At 54.7% G+C, this 19,001-nt stretch overlaps 1 protein-coding gene across 1 annotated transcript in view; it reads left to right on the top strand.

Annotated features, from left to right (window-relative positions):
• Window positions 1-6,529: 6,529 nt before the first annotated feature.
• LOC145338735 (V-type proton ATPase catalytic subunit A-like) overlaps window positions 6,530-19,001 on the top strand; it is a 127,807-nt gene continuing 115,335 nt past the window's right edge. Inside the window, exons 1-9 of the mRNA XM_080183124.1 lie at window positions 6,530-6,614; window positions 7,850-7,978; window positions 8,227-8,441; window positions 9,469-9,606; window positions 10,581-10,732; window positions 12,145-12,307; window positions 12,524-12,632; window positions 13,941-14,063; window positions 17,093-17,207. Coding sequence (XP_080039250.1) covers window positions 6,533-6,614; window positions 7,850-7,978; window positions 8,227-8,441; window positions 9,469-9,606; window positions 10,581-10,732; window positions 12,145-12,307; window positions 12,524-12,632; window positions 13,941-14,063; window positions 17,093-17,207 — 1,226 coding nt within the window. The 5' untranslated portion in view covers window positions 6,530-6,532. The remainder of the gene's footprint in view (window positions 6,615-7,849; window positions 7,979-8,226; window positions 8,442-9,468; window positions 9,607-10,580; window positions 10,733-12,144; window positions 12,308-12,523; window positions 12,633-13,940; window positions 14,064-17,092; window positions 17,208-19,001) is intronic.

Genomic DNA, 19,001 nt, shown 5'->3' on the forward strand with positions numbered 1-19,001 from the left:
GGGGGATGTGGGAGGGGATTGAATGGGGTAGACTGTGATGGGGAGAGTGTACAGGGCGATATGGGAGGGGATTGAATGGGGGAGAGTATGATAGGGGAGAGTGTACTGGGGGATGTGGGAGGGGTTGGAATGGGGTAGACTGTGATAGGGGAGAGTGTACAGGGGGATGTCGGAGGGGATTGAATGGGGTAGACTGTGATGGGGACATTGTACAGGGGGATGTGGGAGGTGGTGGAATGGGGTAGACTGTGATAGGAGAGTGTACATGGTGGTGTGGGACCGGGTGGAGTGGGGTTCACTGTGATAGGTGAGAGTATACATGGGGGGGTAGGAGGGGATTGAATGGGGTAGACTGTGATAGGGGAGAGTGTACAGGGGGATGTGGGAGCAGGTGTAATGGGGGAGAGTGTGATCGGGAGAGTGTACAGGGGGATGTGGGAGGGGATTGAATGGGGTAGACTGTGATGGGGAGAGTGTACAGAGGGATGTGGGAGGGAATTGACTGGGGTAGACTGTGATAGGGGAGAGTGTACATAGAGATGTGGGAGGGGATTGAATGGCGTAGACTGTGATAGGGGAGAGTGTACATAGGGATGTGGGAGGGGATTGAATGGGGTAGAATGTGATGGGGAGAGTTTACATGGGGATGTGGGAGGGGATTGAATGGGGTAGACTGTAATGGGGAGAGTGTACATGAGGATGTGGGAGCGGATTGAATGGGGGAGAGTGTGATAGCGGAGAGTGTACTGGGGGATGTGGGAGGGGTTGGAATGGGGTAGACTGTGATATGGGAGAGTGTACATGGGGACGTGGGAGGGGATTGAATGGGGTAGATGTGATAGGGGAGAGTGGACAGGGGGATGTGGGCGTGGATTGAATGGGGTAGACTGTGACAGGGGTGAGTGTACAGGGGGATGAGGGTGGGATTGAATGGGTAGACAGTGATAGGGGAGCGTGTACATGGGGATGTTGGAGGGGATTGAATGGGGTAGACTGTGATGGGGAGAGTGTACAGGGGGATGTGGGAGGGGATTGAATGGTGTAGACTTTGATAGGGGAGACTGTACAGGGGGATGTGGGAGGGGATTGAATGGGGTAGACTGTGATAGGGGTGAGTGTACATGGGGATGTGGGAGGAGATTGAATGGGGTAGACTGTGATAGGGGAGAGTGTACTGGGGGATGTGGGAGATGGTGGAATGGGGTAGACTGTGATAGGGGAGAGTGTACAGGGGAATGTGGGCGGGGATTGAATGGAGCAGATATGATACGGGAGAGTGTTCACCGGGAAGTCGGAGGGGATTGAATGGGGTAGACTGTGATAGGGGAGAGTGTACATGTGGATGTGGGAGGGGACTGAATGGGGTAGACTGTGATAGGGGGAGTGTACATGGGGATGTGGGAGGGTATTGAATGGGGTAGACTGTGATGGGGAGAGTGTACATGGGCGTGTGGGAGGGGATTGAATGGGGTAGGCTGTGGTAGGGAGAGTGTACATGGGGATGTGGGAGGGGATTGAATGGGGTAGACTGTGATAGGGGAGAGTGTACATGGGGATGTGGGAGGGGATTAAATGGGGTAGACTGTGATGGGGAGAGTGTACATGAGGATGTGGGAGGGGATTGAATGGGGTAGACTGTGATAGGGGCGAGTGAACATGGGGATGTGGGAGGGGATTGAATGGGGTAGACTGCGATGGGGAGAGTGTAGATGGGGATGTGGGAGGGGATTGAATGGGGTAGACAGTGATGGGGAGAGTGTACATGGGGATGTGGGAGGGGATTGAATGGGGTAGACTGTGATGGGGTAGAGTGTACATGGGGATGTGGGAGGTGATTGAATGGGGTAGACTTTGATGGGGAGAGTGTACATGGGGATATGGGAGGGGATTGAATGGGGAGACTGTGATGGGGAGAGTGCAGATGGGGATGTGGGAGGGGATTGAATGGGGGAGAGTGTGATGGGGAGAGTGTACATAGGGATGAGGGTGGGATTGAATGGGGTCGACTGTGATCGGGGAGAGTGTACATGGGGATGTGGGAGGGGATTGAATGGGATAGACTGTGATAGGGGAGAGTGTACAGGGGGATGTGGGAGGGGATTAAATGGGGTAGACTGTGATGGGGAGAGTATACATGGGGATGTGGGAGGGGATTGAATGGGGTAGACTGTCATGGGGAGAGTGTACATGGGGATGTGTGAGGGGATTGAATGGGATAGACTTTGATAGGGGACAGTGTACATGGGGATGTGGGAGGGAATTGAATGGGGAAACTGTGATGGGGAGAGTGTACATGGGGGTTTGGGAGGGGATTGAATGGGTTAGACTGTGATGGGGAGAGTGTACATGGGGACGTGGGAGGGGATTGAATGGGGTAGATGTGATTGGGGAGAGTGTACAGGGGGATGTGGGTGGGATTGAATGGGGTAGACTGTGATAGGGGGAGTGTACAGGGGGATGTGGGAGGGGATTGAATGTGGTAGACTGTGATAGGGGAGAGTGAACAGGCGGACGTGGGAGGGGATTGAATGGGGTAGACTGTAATGGGGAGAGTGTGCATGGGGGTGTGGGAGGTGGTGGAATGTTGTAGACTGTGATAGGAGAGAGTGCACATGGGGGTGTGGGAGGGGATAGAATGGGGTAGACTGTGATAGGGGAGAGTGTACAGGGGGATGTGGGAGGGGGTGTAATGGGGGAGAGTGTGATGGGGAGAGTGAACAGAGGGATGTGGGAGGGGATTGAATGGGGTAGGCTGTGATGGGGAGAGTGTACATGGGGATGTGGGAGGGGATTGAATGGGGTAGACTGTGATGGGGCGAGTTTACATGGGGTTGTGGGAGGGGATTGAATGGGGTAGACTGTAATGGGGAGAGTGTACATGAGGGTGTGGGAGGGGATTGAATGGGGGAGAGTGTGATAGGGGAGAGTGTACTGGGGGATGTGGGAGGGGTTGGAATGGGGTAGACTGTGATAGGTGAGAGTGTACATGGGGATGTGGGAGGGGATTGAATGGGGTAGACTGTGATAGGGGAGAGTGTACAGGGGGATGTGGGAGGGGATTGAATGGGGTTGACTGTGATATGGGAGAGTCTGCATGGGGATGTGGGAGGGGATTGGATGGTGGCGACTGTGATGGGGAGAGTGTACAGGGGGATGTGGGAGGGGATTGAATGGGGTAGACTGTGATGGGGAGAGTGTACATGGGGATTTGGGAGGGGATTGAATGGGGCAGACTGTGATGGGGACATTGTACTGGGGGATGTGGGAGGTGGTGGAATGGGGTAGACTGTGATAGGAGAGTGTACATGGTGGTGTGGGACCGGGTGGAGTGGGGTTGACTGTGATAGGTGAGAGTATACATCGGGGTGTAGGAGGCATTGAATGGGGTAGACTGTGATAGGGGAGAGTGTACAGAGGGATGTGGGAGGGGATTGAATGGGGTAGACTGTGATAGGGGAGAGTGTACATAGGGATGTGGGAGGGGATTGAATGGGGTAGACTGTGATAGGGGTGAGTGTACATAGGGATGTGGGAGGGGATTGAATGGGGTAGAATGTGATGGGGAGAGTTTACATGGGGATGTGGGAGGGGATTGAATGGGGTAGACTGTGATAGGGGAGAGTGTACAGGGGGATGTGGGAGGGGATTGAATGGGGTTGACTGTGATAGGGGAGAGTGTACATGGGGACGTGGGAGGGGATTGAATGGGGTAGATGTGATCGGGGAGAGTGTACATAGTGGTGTGGGAGGGGATTGAATGGAGTAGACTGTGATGGGGAGAGTTTACATGGGGATGTTGGTGGGGATTGAATGAGGTAGACTGTGATAGGGGAGATGTCCATGGGGATGTGGGAGGGGATTGAATGGGTTAGACTGTGATAGGAGAGAGTGCACAGGGGGATGTGGGAGGGGATTGAATGGTGTTGACTGTGATAGGGGAGAGTGTACATGTGGACGTGGGAGGGGATTGAATGGAGTAAATGTGATAGGGGAGAGTGTACAGGGGGACGAGGGCTGGGAATGAATGGGGTAAACTGTGATGGGGAGAGTGTACAGGTGGTCGTGGGAGGGGATTGAATGGGATAGACTGTGATGGGGAGAGTGTACGGGGGGATGTGGGAGGGGATTGAATGGAGTTGACTGTGATAGGGGAGAATGTACATGGGGATGTGGGAGGGGATTGAATGGGGGAGACCGTGATAGGGGAGAGTGTACAGGGGGATGTGGGAGGGGATTGAATGGGGTAGACTGTGAGAGGGGAGAGTGTACAGAGGGATGTGGGAGTGGGTGGAATGGGGTAGACTGTTTTAGGGGAGAGTGTACAGGGGGCTGTGGCGCTGGGCAGGGGCTCAGTAGGAGGGTGGGATTGAATGCACGATCCATTGGAGGCCATGAATAATTCCGAAGCTGGATATTTTGCCCTTGACTCTGTGTGCGATCAGATAAGATCCCGATGTTATGTAAACTCGAGATAATAATCTGTGATTGCATCTCCCTCTCCTTCAATTCTCACTCGTAACTCTTTAAACAACAACACCTCTCTGTTACTTTCCATCTTAAGTCAAATCCAGCATCGTATACATTTCACCAGAGTGTGATGAAGCAATGTTTTAACAGTCAGACCGTACGATCGGGGTTAGAGTAAAAGTTCAGTCAAAGAGGCAGGATTTCAGTAACACGAGGAGATAGGAGGAGAAACAGAGACAGCAAGAGGGAGGAAAGAGAGGGAGAGAGAGAGGGGCACACCACATGGGATAACATTGAAACCAGTTAATAATCCTGGAGTTCAATTTGAGATGTTTACTCATGTTGGATGATCTTGGGGACTGGGGAGGTTACAGAGATAGGGAGGGTTGTAGGGGCTGGAGGAGGTTACAGAGATAGGGAGGGTTGTAGGGGCTGGAGGAGGTTAAAGAGATAGGGATGGTTGTAGGGACTGGAGGAGGTTACAGGGATAGGGAAGGTTGGAAGGGCTGGAGGGGGATGCAGAGACAGGGAGGGTTGTAGGGACTGGAGGAGGTTACAGAAATAGGGAGGGTTGTAAGGGCTGGAGGAGGTTACAGAGATAGGGAGGGTTGTAGGGGCTGGAGGACGTTACAGAGATAGGGAGGGTTGTAAGGGCTGGAGGAGGTTACAGAGATAGGGAGGGTTGTAGGGACTGGAGGAGGTTACAGAGATAGGGAGGGTTGTAGGGGCTGGAGGAGGTTACAGAGATAGGGAGGGTTGTAAGGGCTGGAGGAGGTTACAAAGATGGGGAGGGTTGTAGGGGCTGGAGGAGGTTACAGAGATAGGGAAGGTTGTAAGGGCTGGAGGAGGTTACAGAGATAGGGAGGGTTGTAGGGGCTGGAGGAGGTTACAGAGATAGGGAGGGTTGTAGGGGCTGGAGGGGGATGCAGAGATAGGGAGGGTTGTAGGGACTGGAGGAGGTTACAGAGATGGGGAGGGTTGTAGGGGCTGGAGGAGGTTACAGAGATGGGGAGGGTTGTAGGGGCTGGAGGAGGTTACAGAGATAGGGAGGGTTGTAGGGGCTGGAGGAGGTTACAGAGATGGGGGGGTTGAAGGGGCTGGAGGAGGCTACAGAGATAGGGAGGGTTGTAGGGGCTGGGGGAGGTTACAGAGATAGGGAGGGTTGTAGGGGCTGGAGGAGATTACAGAGATGGGGAGGGTACCCCCATTGGAAACCGGATTAAGGGGAGAATAATTTAGGGACAATTTGTTACACCAATCAGCCTAAGAGCACATCTTTGGGGTGTGGGAGGAAACCGGAGCACCTGGAGGAAACCCATGCAACCACAGGGAGAATGCGCAAACTCCCACAGACACTGGCCCAAATCCATGTATCTGCACAGCTAGCAGTGATAGTCACTGAGCTGTCACGGTGCCCATCAGCTGGTCCAGTTTTAAGCGTACACAAACAACGCAAAGTACTAGGCAACTCTCCAAACATCCAAGAGCAGCCCCCCGTACGACCCACCGCGTGTTTGCCCCTCAGAGATCTTTGCTTCCACTGCCTTCATGGGAGAGAGTTCCAGAGACTTCCCACCCTCTGAGACAAAACATTTCTCCTCCGTCTCTGTCTGAAATGAGCAACCCCCTTATTTTTAACCCCTGGTTCGAGATTCTCCCACAAGTCGAAACATCTTCTCCAGATCCACCCTGTCAATATCCCTCAGGATCCCAATGGCTTTGATCAAGCTGCCTCTTACTCTTTCAAACTCCATTGGATACAAACCTAACCTCTCCAACCTTTCCTCATAAGATAACCCACCCATCCCAGACAGAGGGAAAGAGGAGATCTGCTAAAAGATCACCTATCATCATATGGAGTGGGTGAGCAGAGTTGAGGGACAGATTGGCCTCCTCTTGCTGCTGTTTCACTGTGATATTCGGGGACCCAGTGGGGTTTCAGGTTGTCTCATTCAGTCTAAGGCTTGATTATCCCATGTCAAGCTCACAGCTCTTTCTCTCCCCTTCACGCTGTCTTTTCCTGTTATCTCTCATGCATCGCAACGACCAAGCACTAACTTCCAGCATGGATTTCGAGAAGCTGCCAAAGGTTCGCGACGAGGAGCGAGAGAGCATGTTTGGATATGTTCACGGAGTCTCGGGTCCAGGTGAGAGACACTCCAAGAGAGAGGAGACTCAGAGAGGCACCAGTGTACAGATATCTCCCTGAGAGAGAGAGACTGAGAGACACCAGTCAATGTGCAGATATCTCCCTGAGAGAGAGGGACTGAGAGATACCAGTCAGTGTACAGATATCTCCCTGAGAGAGAGGGACTGAGAGACACCAGTCAGTGTACAGATATCTCCCTGAGAGAGAGGGACTGAGAGACACCAGTCAGTGTACAGATATCTCCCTGAGAGAGAGGGACTGAGAGACACCAGTCAGTGTGCAGATATCTCCCTGAGAGAGAGGGACTGAGAGACACCAGTCAGTGTACAGATATCTCCCTGAGAGAGAGGGACAGAGAGACACCAGTCAGTGTACAGATATCTCCCTGAGAGAGAGGGACTGAGAGACACCAGTCAGTGTACAGATATCTCCCTGAGAGAGAGGGACTGAGAGACACCAGTCAGTGTACAGCTATCTCCCTGAGAGAGAGGGACTGAGATACACCAGTCAGTGTACAGATATCTCCCTGAGAGAGAGGGACTGAGAGGCACCAGTCAATGTGCAGATATCTCCCTGAGAGAGAGGGACTGAGAGATACCAGTCAGTGTACAGGTATCTCCCTGAGAGAGAGGGAGTGAGAGACACCAGTCAGTGTACAGATATCTCCCTGAGAGAGAGGGACTGAGAGACACCAGTCAGTGTACAGATATCTCCCTGAGAGAGAGGGACTGAGAGACACCAGTCAGTGTACAGCTATCTCCCTGAGAGAGAGGGACTGAGATACACCAGTCAGTGTACAGATATCTCCCTGAGAGAGAGGGACTGAGAGGCACCAGTCAATGTGCAGATATCTCCCTGAGAGAGAGGGACTGAGAGACACCAGTCAGTGTACAGATATCTCCCTGAGAGAGAGGGACTGAGATACACCAGTCAGTGTACAGATATCTCCCTGAGAGAGAGGGACTGAGAGACACCAGTCAGTGTACAGGTATCTCCCTGAGAGAGAGGGAGTGAGAGACACCAGTCAGTGTACAGATATCTCCCTGAGAGAGAGGGAGTGAGAGACACCAGTCAGTGTACAGATATCTCCCTGAGAGAGAGGGTCTGAGATACACCAGTCAGTGTACAGATATCTCCCTGAGAGAGAGGGACTGAGATACACCAGTCAGCGTACAGGGACTGAGAAACATGTGTTATAATTTCCTCTGGCTATCTGTCCCTTTCTCTCCGCAGTTGTCCTGGCATCCAATATGTCCGGTGCTGCTATGTATGAGTTGGTGCGAGTTGGCCACAGTGAGCTGGTGGGTGAGATTATCCGCCTGGATGGTGAGATGGCGACAGTCCAAGTTTATGAGGAGACTTGTATCCTTTGCCAACACTCTCCGGGGCAGTAGAGGGGTGCAGGTGGAGTTTGGCCCATTGCGCGGGCTACCTGAGTTAAGGCCTCATTAGTAGGCCGGGAGCCTGGGCCTCGCAGGTAGGCCGGGAGCCTGGGCCTCGCAGGTAGGCCGGGAGCCTGGGCCTCGCGGGTAGGCCGGGAGCCTGGGCCTTGCGGGTAGGCCGGGAGCCTGGGTCTCTGCCATGTTGGTGTCCTGAGCAGATACTCACAGCTGGCGTGTCGGTCGGAGATCCGGTCCTGCGGACAGAGAAGCCCCTCTCTGTGGAGCTGGGTCCAGGGATCATGGGCTCCATCTTTGACGGGATCCAGCGGCCCCTCTTTGACATCTGGCAGATGACTGAGAGCATCTACATCCCACGGGGGGTCAACGTCAGCCCGCTGCCCACCCACACCAAGTGGGAGTTCACCCCAGAGCCAAATATCAGGGTAAGGAATGGGGGTGAGGTGTGTGGGAGTGGGAGAGAGTGAGGAATTGAGGCAGAGGTGGAGAGAGAGGGGAGAGGAAAGAGATAAAGAGAAATGGAGGGAGGAAAAAGAGGGAGTGAGAGAGGGAGAGAGATAGAGGGAGAGAGTAAGAGGCAGGGAGGGAAGTAGAGGGGGAGGGAAAGGGAATGAAAGAGAAAAAGATGGAGGAAAGGGGTGAGGGGCAGGCAGGTGTGAATGACAGAGGATGGGGGGGAATGGAGGGAGGGAGAGTGGGAGAAGAAGGATGGAAGGGAGTGAGAGACAGAGAGATAGGGAGTTGGAGAAGTCTGATGGAACCTAATGGACAGTCAGAGAGAGGGAGAGTCAGTGGTGGAGACAGAAAAGAGGTGGATAAGAATGGCAGAGATTGAGAGTCCGTGACAGAATTGGAGGGAGAGCTGGAGAGTGTGAATGGGTCAGAGAGATGGAGAGTCTGTGACAGTCTGAAGGAGAGATGGACAAAGTGTGAAAGGGCCAGATGGAGAGAGGGTGAAACAGTTGGAGAGAGATGTGGAGCCTGTATCAGAGTCATAGGAAGAGATGAAGAGAGTGTGAGACAGAGTTGGACGGCGAGATGGAGCGAAGGTAACGCGGTCCCGAGGGAGAAATGGAGTCAGTGTGACAGACTCAGATAGCGAGGGGGCGAATGGGAGATTTGGAGGGAGGATTGGAGAGAGTGTGACTCGGATAAAGTGAGTGTGACAGGATTGGAGGGAGAGGTGGAATGAATGAGAGATGCGGATAGAGTGAATGTGACAGGTTTGGAGGGAGAGATGGAGAGAGTGTGAGAGCTGCAGATAGTGAGGGTGACAGATTTGGAGGGAAATGGAGTGAGTTTGGCAGACTCAGATAGAGGCCTGGACGAGGTGAGTGTGGCAGGTGGGGAGGGGGATGGGCCGAGTGTGGTGGCGCGGAGGGGGAATGGGGCAATTGTGGCAGGCGTGGAAGTGTGCCCCGACATTGACGGTACCCTCCTGTCTCCCCTCAGGTAGGGAGTCACGTCACTGGCGGAGATGTTTATGCCTCGGTTTTTGAGAACTCCCTGATCAAACACAAGATCCTGATTCCCCCCAAGAGCAAGGGGACAGTCACCTTCATTGCACCCCCCGGGCACTATGATGTGACGGTGAGTATAACTGCGATCCCTGAGCAGTGAGAATGGTGTGACTGACTGGCCTGGAGAGCACAATGTCCGGCGCGGGGAGCGTGACTGACCGGCACGGGAAGGTGGCGCCTGGCACGGGGAACACGGCACGGCGCAGGGACCGTGGCATGGGGAGCACGGCACGGGGAGTGCGGGGAGCATGGCGTGGGGAGCATGGCACGAGGAGTGCGGGGAGCATGGCGTGGGGAGCACGGTGCCTGACGCGGGGAGCACGGTGCCTGGCACGGGGAGCACGGTGCCTGGCGCGGGGAGCACGGTGCCTGGCACGGGGAGCGTGGTGCCTGGCGCGGGGAGCGTGGTGCCTGGCACGGGGAGCACGGTGCCTGGCGCGGGGAGCGTGGTGCCTGGCACGGGGAGCGTGGTGCCTGGCGCGGGGAGCGTGGTGCCTGGCGCGGGGAGCACGGTGCCTGGCGCGGGGAGCACGGTGCCTGGCACGGGGAGCACGGTGCCTGGCACGGGGAGCGTGGTGCCTGGCACGGGGAGTGTGGTGCCTGGCACGGGGAGCACGGTGCCTGGCGCGGGGAGCACGGTGCCTGGCACGGGGAGCACGGTGCCTGGCGTGGGGAGCACGGTGCCTGGCGCGGGGAGCACGGTGCCTGGCGCGGGGAGCACGGTGCCTGGCGCGGGGAGCACGGTGCCTGGCGCGGGGAGAACGGTGCCTGGCGCGGGGAGCACGGTGCCTGGCGCGGGGAGCACGGTGCCTGGCGTGGGGAGCACGGTGCCTGGCGCGGGGAGCACGGTGCCTGGCGCGGGGAGCACGGTGCCTGGCGTGGGGAGCACGGTGCCTGGCGCGGGGAGCACGGTGCCTGGCGTGGGGAGCACGGTGCCTGGCGCGGGGAGCGTGGTGCCTGGCGTGGGGAGCACGGTGCCTGGCGCGGGGAGCACGGTGCCTGGCGCGGGGTTACATTGTCGCTCTTTCTCTCTCCCTCTCTCAGGATGTGCTGATGGAGCTGGATTTTGAAGGGGTGAAAGACCAGCTGACCATGGTACAAGTGTGGCCGGTGCGTCAGATCAGACCGGTCTCCGAGAAGTTGCCCTGTAATCACCCCCTGCTGACGGGGCAGCGGGTGCTGGACGCCCTTTTCCCGTGAGTGGCAACGAGTGCGATATCTAACCGCGTCTCTCCCTCTCACTGTGAGTCTCACTCTCTGCTTCATAATCTATCATCACCCACCCCCCTCACCCCCAGACTGTGAGACCCCCTCACCCCCAGACTGTGAGACCCCCTCACCCCCAGACTGAGACCCCGTTCACCCCCAGACTGTGAGACCCCCTCACCCCCAGACTGCAAGACCCCCTTCACCCACAGACTGCGAGACCCCCTCACCCCCAGACTGTGAGATCCCTCACCACAGAAGGCGAGACCCCTTCACCTCCAGACTGTGTGACCCCTTCACCCCCAGATTGAGACCCCCTCTCTCACAGACTGTGAGACACCTCACCCCCAGAATGAGAGACCCGCTCACCCCCAGACTGCGAGACCCTTTAACCCCCAGACTGCGAGACCCCCTTACCCCCAGACTGTGAGATCCCTCACCCCCAGACTGAGACCCCCTCACCCCCAGACTGCGAGACCCCTTTACCCCCAGACTGTGAGACCCTTCACCCCCAGACTGTGAGACTCCCTCACCCCCAGACTGCAAGACCCCCTTCACCCACAGACTGCGAGACCCCCTCACCCCCAGACTGTGAGACCCTTCACCCCCAGACTGTGAGACTCCCTCACCCCCAGACTGCAAGACCCCCTTCACCCACAGACTGCGAGACCCCTTTACCCCCAGATTGTGAGACCCATCACCCCCAGACTGTGATGCCCCTCACCCCCAGACTGTGAGACCCTTCACCCCCAGACTGTGGAACTCCTAACCCTCCCCCCTCCCGACAATGAGACTCCTCGCACTCCCCCCAACCCCCCTCCCCCGACTATTTATTGAATGTGCAATCTTGCCCTCTGACCTTGGGTGACCTTATTTGACCCACGTTCACCCCATGACGCCCCGATTGGCAAAACTGTTTTAACCTCTCATCCTCCACATCTCGAATAGCACCCTCCCAACCTCATCATAGAATCCTAGAAGCCTACAGTGCAGAAAGAGGCCCTTCAGCCCATCGAGTCTGTACCGAACACAGTCCCACCCAGGCCCCACCCCCATATCCCTACACATTATACCCAATAATCCCTCTAACCTACACATCCCTGGACACTAAGGGGCAATTTCTTAGCATGGCCAATCAACCTAACCCACACATCTTTGGACTGTGAGAGGAAACCCACACAGACACGAGGAGAATGTACAAACTCCACACAGACAGTGACCCGAGCCAGGAATCGAACCCAGGACCCTGGAGCTGTGAAGCAGCAGTGCTAACCACTGTGCTACCGTGCCGCCCTCATTTAACCCTGACGTGGCCCGGTTAAGCTAAATTGAGCCTGTTGATGTCTGTTTACCAACCTGTCACCCGCTTGCCTCTTTCCGCCACTCCCTCCCAACAATCCAGGTGCGTTCTGGGAGGAACAACGGCCATTCCCGGGGCGTTCGGCTGCGGTAAAACGGTCATCTCCCAGTCCCTGTCCAAATTCTCCAACAGCGACCTCATTGTCTACGTGGGATGTGGAGAGAGAGGCAATGAAATGGCGGAGGTGCTGAGGGACTTCCCTGAGGTAATGAGGCGCGCGGTGGCAAGGGCTGGAGGGAGGGATGTGGGAGTCTCTAGCCAGGGACTTGGGGGGGGTGGGGGTGGGGGTATTGATATAGGGATTGAGGTTCAGGGAGGAGCAGTGAGGGGTGGAATGGTTTGAAGGAGGGAATGTGGAGGGCGTTCCCTGGCTGTACCCCGTCCCCGCCCCGTATCCATGGTAACACTTCCTTCTCTCCAGCTGACGATGGAGGTCGATGGGAAGATGGAGAGCATCATGAAGAGAACCGCCCTGGTGGCCAATACCTCCAACATGCCAGTGGCAGCACGGGAGGCCTCAATCTACACTGGTGAGTGCCCATCTGCTCGACTCTGACCTTCTGAGCCCACCATCTCTGACCGCTATCCAACTCACCCTCTAATCCCATGTCCCTTACCAACCTTAGCCACCTCACCCTCCGACCTTCTCACCACGTCACCCCCATGACCCTGCCACACCATCCCTGACATTCTCACCCTTTTCCCTCTGTATTTCTTTGACTTTGTCCTCAGACCTTTTTGCCCCCTTCGCCCTCTGACTTTCGCTCCCATTGACCTCTGATGGTCTTCCGCTTTGGCCTCTGTCCTGCAACTGCCTCGGCCTCTGACCTTCTCCGTCCTTGCCCACTGACATTCTCCAGGCTCGCTCTCTGGCCTTCTCCGTCCTTGCCCTCTGACATTCTCCAGGCTCGCCCTCTGACCTTCTCTGTCCTTGCCCTCTGACATTCTCCAGGCTCGCCCTCTGACCTTCTCCATCCTTGCCCTCTGACATTCTCCAGACTCGCTCTCTGACCTTCTCCATCCTTGCCCTCTGACATTCTCCAGACTCGCCCTCTGACCTTCTCCATCCTTGCCCTCTGACATTCTCCAGACTCGCCCTCTGACTTTCTCCATCCTTGCCCACTGACATTCTCCAGGCTCGCTCTCTGACTTTCTCCGTCCTTGCCCTCTGACATTCTCCAGGCTCGCCCTCTGACCTTCTCCGTCCTTGCCCACTGACATTCTCCAGACTCGCCCTCTGACCTTCTCCATCCTTGCCCTCTGACATTCTCCAGACTCGCTCTCTGACCTTCTCCATCCTTGCCCTCTGACATTCTCCAGGCTCGCTCTCTGACCTTCTCCGTCCTTGCCCTCTGACATTCTGCAGACTCGCCCTCTGACCTTCTCCGTCCTTGCCCACTGACATTCTCCAGATTTGCCCTCTGACCTTCTCCGTCCTTGCCCTCTGACATTCTCCAGGCTCGCTCTCTGACCTTCTCCGTCCTTGCCCTCTGACATTCTCCAGACTCCCTTTCTGACATTCTCCGTCCTTGCCCACTGACATTCTCCAGGCTCGCTCTCTGACCTTCTCCGTCCTTGCCCTCTGACATTCTCCAGACTCGCTCTCTGACCTTCTCCGTCCTTGCCCTCTGACATTCTGCAGGCTCGCTCTCTGACCTTCTTGTACATTAGCCTCTGATCTTTGCCTACCGTGCCCACTGACCTTCTCCCACTCACTGACCTACACCCACTTTGACCTTTGACCTTTGCTGACCCATCCCCTGACCTTCCCTCTGTCTCTGAGGAAGCACTTCCTGGTATATTTGCACCCTGACAAATTCTCTCCTGTGTCTCCACAGGGATCACACTCTCCGAGTATTTCCGGGATATGGGTTACAATGTTAGCATGATGGCTGACTCCACTTCCCGCTGGGCGGAAGCTCTTAGGGAAATCTCAGGTCGCCTGGCAGAAATGCCCGCTGGTGAGTGATTATCCCTCACTGCAATGCACACCCAAACACTCCCAGGACAGGCACAACCCAGGGCTAGATACAGAGTAAATCTCCCTCTACACTGTCCCCATCAAACACTCCCAGGACAGGTACAGCACGGGGTTAGATACAGAGTAAATCTCCCTCTACACTGTCCCCATCAAACACTCCCAGGACAGGTACAGCACGGGGTTAGATACAGAGTAAATCTCCCTCTACACTGTCCCCATCAAACACTCCCAGGACAGGTACAGCACAGGGTTAGATACAGAGTAAATCTCCCTCTACACTGTCCCCATCAAACACTCCCAGGACAGGTACAGCACGGGGTTAGATACAGAGTAAATCTCCCTCTACACTGTCCCCATCAAACACTCCCAGGGCAGGTACAGCACGGGGTTAGATACAGAGTAAATCTCCCTCTACACTGTCCCCATCAAACACTCCCAGGACAGGCACAACCCAGGGCTAGATACAGAGTAAATCTCCCTCTACACTGTCCCCATCAAACACTCCCAGGGCAGGTACAGCACAGGGTTAGATACAGAGTAAATCTCCCTCTACACTGTCCCCATCAAACACTCCCAGGACAGGTACAGCACAGGGTTAGATACAGAGTAAATCTCCCTCTACACTGTCCCCATCAAACACTCCCAGGACAGGTACAGCACGGGGTTAGATACAGAGTAAATCTCCCTCTACACTGTCCCCATCAAACACTCCCAGGACAGGCACAACCCAGGGCTAGATACAGAGTAAATCTCCCTCTACACTGTCCTCATCAAACATTCCCAGGACAGGTACAGCACAGGGTTAGATACAGAGTAAATCTCCCTCTACACTGTCCCCATCAAACACTCCCAGGACAGGTACAGCACGGGGTTAGATACAGGGTAAATCTCCCTCTACTCTGTCACCATGAAACACTGTAAGAAGTCTCACAACACCAGGTTAAAGTCCAACAGGTTTATTTAGTAGTAAACACCACTAGCTTTTGGTGCGCTGTTCCTTCATCAGGTGAGTGTGGATTTCTGATCAAAGCAGGGCATATAAAGGCTCACACAGTTTACAGAATACTGATTAGAATGCGGGTCTTTACAGCTAATCAAGTCTTAAAGGTGCAGACAATGTGAGTGGAGATAGCATTAAGCACAGGTTAAAGAGATGTGTATGTGTATGTGTAACAATACACATCTCTTTAACCTGTGCTTAATGCTATCTCCACTCACATTGTCTGCACCTTTAAGACTTGATTAGCTGTAAAGACCTGCATTCTACTCAGTATTCTGTAAACTGAGTTTGTGTTTTTATATGCCCTGTTTGCGAACAGAACTCCCATTCACCTGATGAAGAAAAAGCGTTCTGAAAGCTAGTGGTGTTTACTACCAAATAAACCTGTTGGATTTTAACCTGGCGTTGTGAGACTTCTTATTGTGTTTACCCCAGTCCAACACCGGCATCTCCACATCATGAGTACCATCAAACATTCCCAGTGCAGGTATAGCACAGGGTTAGATACAGAGTAAAGCTCCATCTATGCAGGCCTCATCAAACACTCCCGTAACCACTCCAGTCCTAGAGGTGTAGGTGTACCCACGGTGCTGTAAGGGAGGGAATTCCATGATTTTGACCCAGTGACAGGACAGGAACAACATCTGGAGCACTGTACACAGTTCTGGTCTCCATATCCCTCAGTTAGACCACACTTGGAGCACTGTGCACAGTCCTGGTCTCCATATCCCTCAGTTAGACCACACTTGGAGCACTGTGCACAGTTCTGGTCTCCATATCCCTCAGTTAGACGACACTTGGAGCACTGTGCACAGTTCTGGTCTCCATATCCCTCAGTTAGACCACACTTGGAGCACTGTACACAGTCCTGGTCTCTATATCCCTCAGTTAGACTACACTTGGAGCACTGTGCACAGTTCTGGTCTCCATATCCCTCAGTTAGACCACACTTGGAGCACTGTGCACAGTTCTGGTCTCCATATCCCTCAGTTAGACAACACTTGGGGCACTGTGCACAGTTCTGGTCTCCATATCCCTCAGTTAGACTACACTTGGAGCACTGTGCACAGTTCTGGTCCCCATATCCCTCAGTTAGACCACACCTGGAGCACTGTGCACAGTTCTGGTCTCCATATCCCTCAGTTAGACTACACTTGGAGCACAGTGCACAGTTTCTCTCTCCATATCCCTTGGTTAGACCACACTTGGAGCACAGTGCACAGTTCCTCTCTCCATATCCCTCAGTTAGACCACACTTGGAGCACTGTGCACAGTTCTGACCTCCATATCCCTCAGTTAGACCACACTTGGAGCACTGTGCACAGTTCTGGTCTCCATATCCCTCAGTTAGACCACACTTGGGGCACTGTGCACAGTTCTGGTCTCCATATCCTTTACTTAGACTACACTTGGAGCACTGTGCACAGTTCTGGTCTCCATATCCCTCAGTTAGACCACACTTGGAGCACTGTGCACAGTTCTGGTCTCCATATTCCTCAGTTAGACCACACTTGGAGCACTGTGCACAGTTCTGGTCCCGATCTCCCTCGGTTAGACCACACTTGGAGCACAGTGCATAGTTCTGGTCTCCATATCCCTCAGTTAGACCACACTTGGAGCACAGTGCATAGTTCTGGTCTCCATATCCCTCAGTTGGAACACACTTGGAGCAGTGTGCACAGTTCTGGTCTCCATATCCCTCAGTTAGACTACACTTGGAGCACTGTGCACAGTTCTGGTCCCGATCTCCCTTGGTTAGACCACACTTGGAGCACTGTGCACAGTTCTGGTCCCGATATCCCTTGGTTAGACCATACTTGGAGTACTGTGCACAGTTAAAGGAAGAAGTTGGATAAATCTGATGGAGAGTGGAGTAGGATATAATGATGAAGTGAGATGAGGTATGGGAGGGTGGGTCAGAGATGTCGAATGGTGTATCCCACTCTCTGCGCTCGAACATCTGGACGGTGAGCCCTCTGAGTGCTGTAACCTGCTGTTTCTCCCCACAGACAGTGGCTATCCCGCATACCTTGGATCACGTCTGGCTTCATTCTATGAGAGAGCCGGGAGAGTGAAGTGTCTCGGGAGTCCTGAGAGAGAGGGCAGCGTCAGCATTGTCGGAGCGTGAGTGAGGGGGGGAGGGGGGTGGATTGATGGGGAAGCGGGGGGAGAGCGAGGAGGAGGTGAGGGGATGGGAGAGTCAATATTGACAGTGATTGAGGGCGAGGTGAAGAGAGAATGAGGGGTTTGAGTATTGTCAGTGAAGGGGGAGTGAGGGTCAGTATTGTGAGTGAGGGGGAGTGAGGGTCAGTATTGTGAGTGAGGGGGAGTGAGGGTCAGTATTGTGAGTGAGGGGGAGTGAGGGTCAGTATTGTGAGTGAGGGGGAGTGAGGGTCAGTATTGTGAGTGAGGGTCAGTATTGTGAGTGAGGGGGAGTGAGGGTCAGTATTGTGAGTGAGGGGGAGTGAGGGACAGTATTCTGAGTGAGGGGGAGTGAGGGCCAGTATTGTGAGTGAGGGGGAGTGAGGGTCAGTATTGTGAGTGAGGGGGAGTGAGGGTCAGTATTTTGAGTGAGGGGGAGTGAGGGTCAGTATTGTGAGTGAGGGGGAGTGAGGGTCAGGGTTGTGAGTGACGGGGAGAGAGGGTCAGTATTGTGAGTGAGGGGGAGTGAGGGTCAGTATTGTGAGTGAGGGGGGAGTGAGGGTCAGTATTGTGAGTAAGGGGGAGTGAGGGTCATTATTGTGAGTGAGGGGGAGTGAGGGTCAGTATTGTGAGTGAGGGGGAGTGAGGGTCAGTATTGTGAGTGAGGGGGGAGTGAGGGTCAGTATTGTGACTGGGGGGGGAGTGAGGGTCAGTATTGTGAGTGAGGGGGAGTGAGGGTCAGTATTGTGAGTGAGGGGGAGTGAGGGTCAGTATTGTGAGTGAGGGGGGAGTGAGGGTCAGTATTCTGAGTGAGGGGGGAGTGAGGGTCAGTATTGTGAGTGAGGGGGAGTGAGGGTCAGTATTGTGAGTGAGGGGGAGTGAGGGTCAGTATTGTGAGAGGGGGGGAGTGAGGGTCAGTATTGTGAGTGAGGGGGAGTGAGGGTCAGTATTGTGAGTGAGGGTCAGTATTGTGAGTGAGGGGGGAGTGAGGGTCAGTATTGTGAGTGAGGGGGGAGTGAGGGTCAGTATTGTGAGTGGGGGGAGTGACGGTCAGTATTATGAGTGAGGGGGAGTGAGGGTCAGTATTGTGAGTGAGGGGGGAGTGAGGGTCAGTATTGTGAGTGAGGGGGGAGTGAGGGTCAGTATTGTGAGTGAGGGGGAGTGAGGGTCAGTATTGTGAGTGAGGGGGAGTGAGGGTCAGTATTGTGAGTGAGGGGGGAGTGAGGGTCAGTATTGTGAGTGAGGGGGGAGTGAGGGTCAGTATTGTGAGTGAGGGGGAGAGAGGGTCAGTATTGTGAGTGAGGTGGGTGTGAGGGTCATTATTTTGATTGAGTGGGAGTGAGGGTCAGTATTGTGAGTGAGGGGGGAGTGAGGGTCAGTATTGTGAGTGGGGGGAGTGACGGTCAGTATTATGAGTGAGGGGGAGTGAGGGTCAGTATTGTGAGTGAGGGGGAGAGAGGGTCAGTATTGTGAGTGAGGCGGAGTGAGGGTCAGTATTGTGAGTGAGGGGGAGTGAGGGTCTGTATTTTGAGTGAGGTGGAGAGAGGGTCATTATTGTGACTGAGAGGAAGTGAGGGTCAGTATTTTGAGTGAGTGGGAGAGAGGGTCAGAATTGTGAGTGAGGGGGAGTGAGGGTCAGTATTGTGAGTGAGGGGGAGTGAGGGTCAGTATTGTGAGTGAGGGGGAGTGAGGGTCAGTATTGTGAGTGAGGGGGAGTGAGGGTCAATATTGTGAGTGAGGGGGGAGTGAGGGTCAGTATTGAGAGTGAGGGGGAGT

The sequence above is a fragment of the Carcharhinus amblyrhynchos genome, unplaced genomic scaffold (genome assembly GCF_965287045.1).
Source record: "Carcharhinus amblyrhynchos unplaced genomic scaffold, sCarAmb.v2.hapA chromosome_157, whole genome shotgun sequence".
Lineage (NCBI taxonomy): Eukaryota > Metazoa > Chordata > Chondrichthyes > Carcharhiniformes > Carcharhinidae > Carcharhinus > Carcharhinus amblyrhynchos.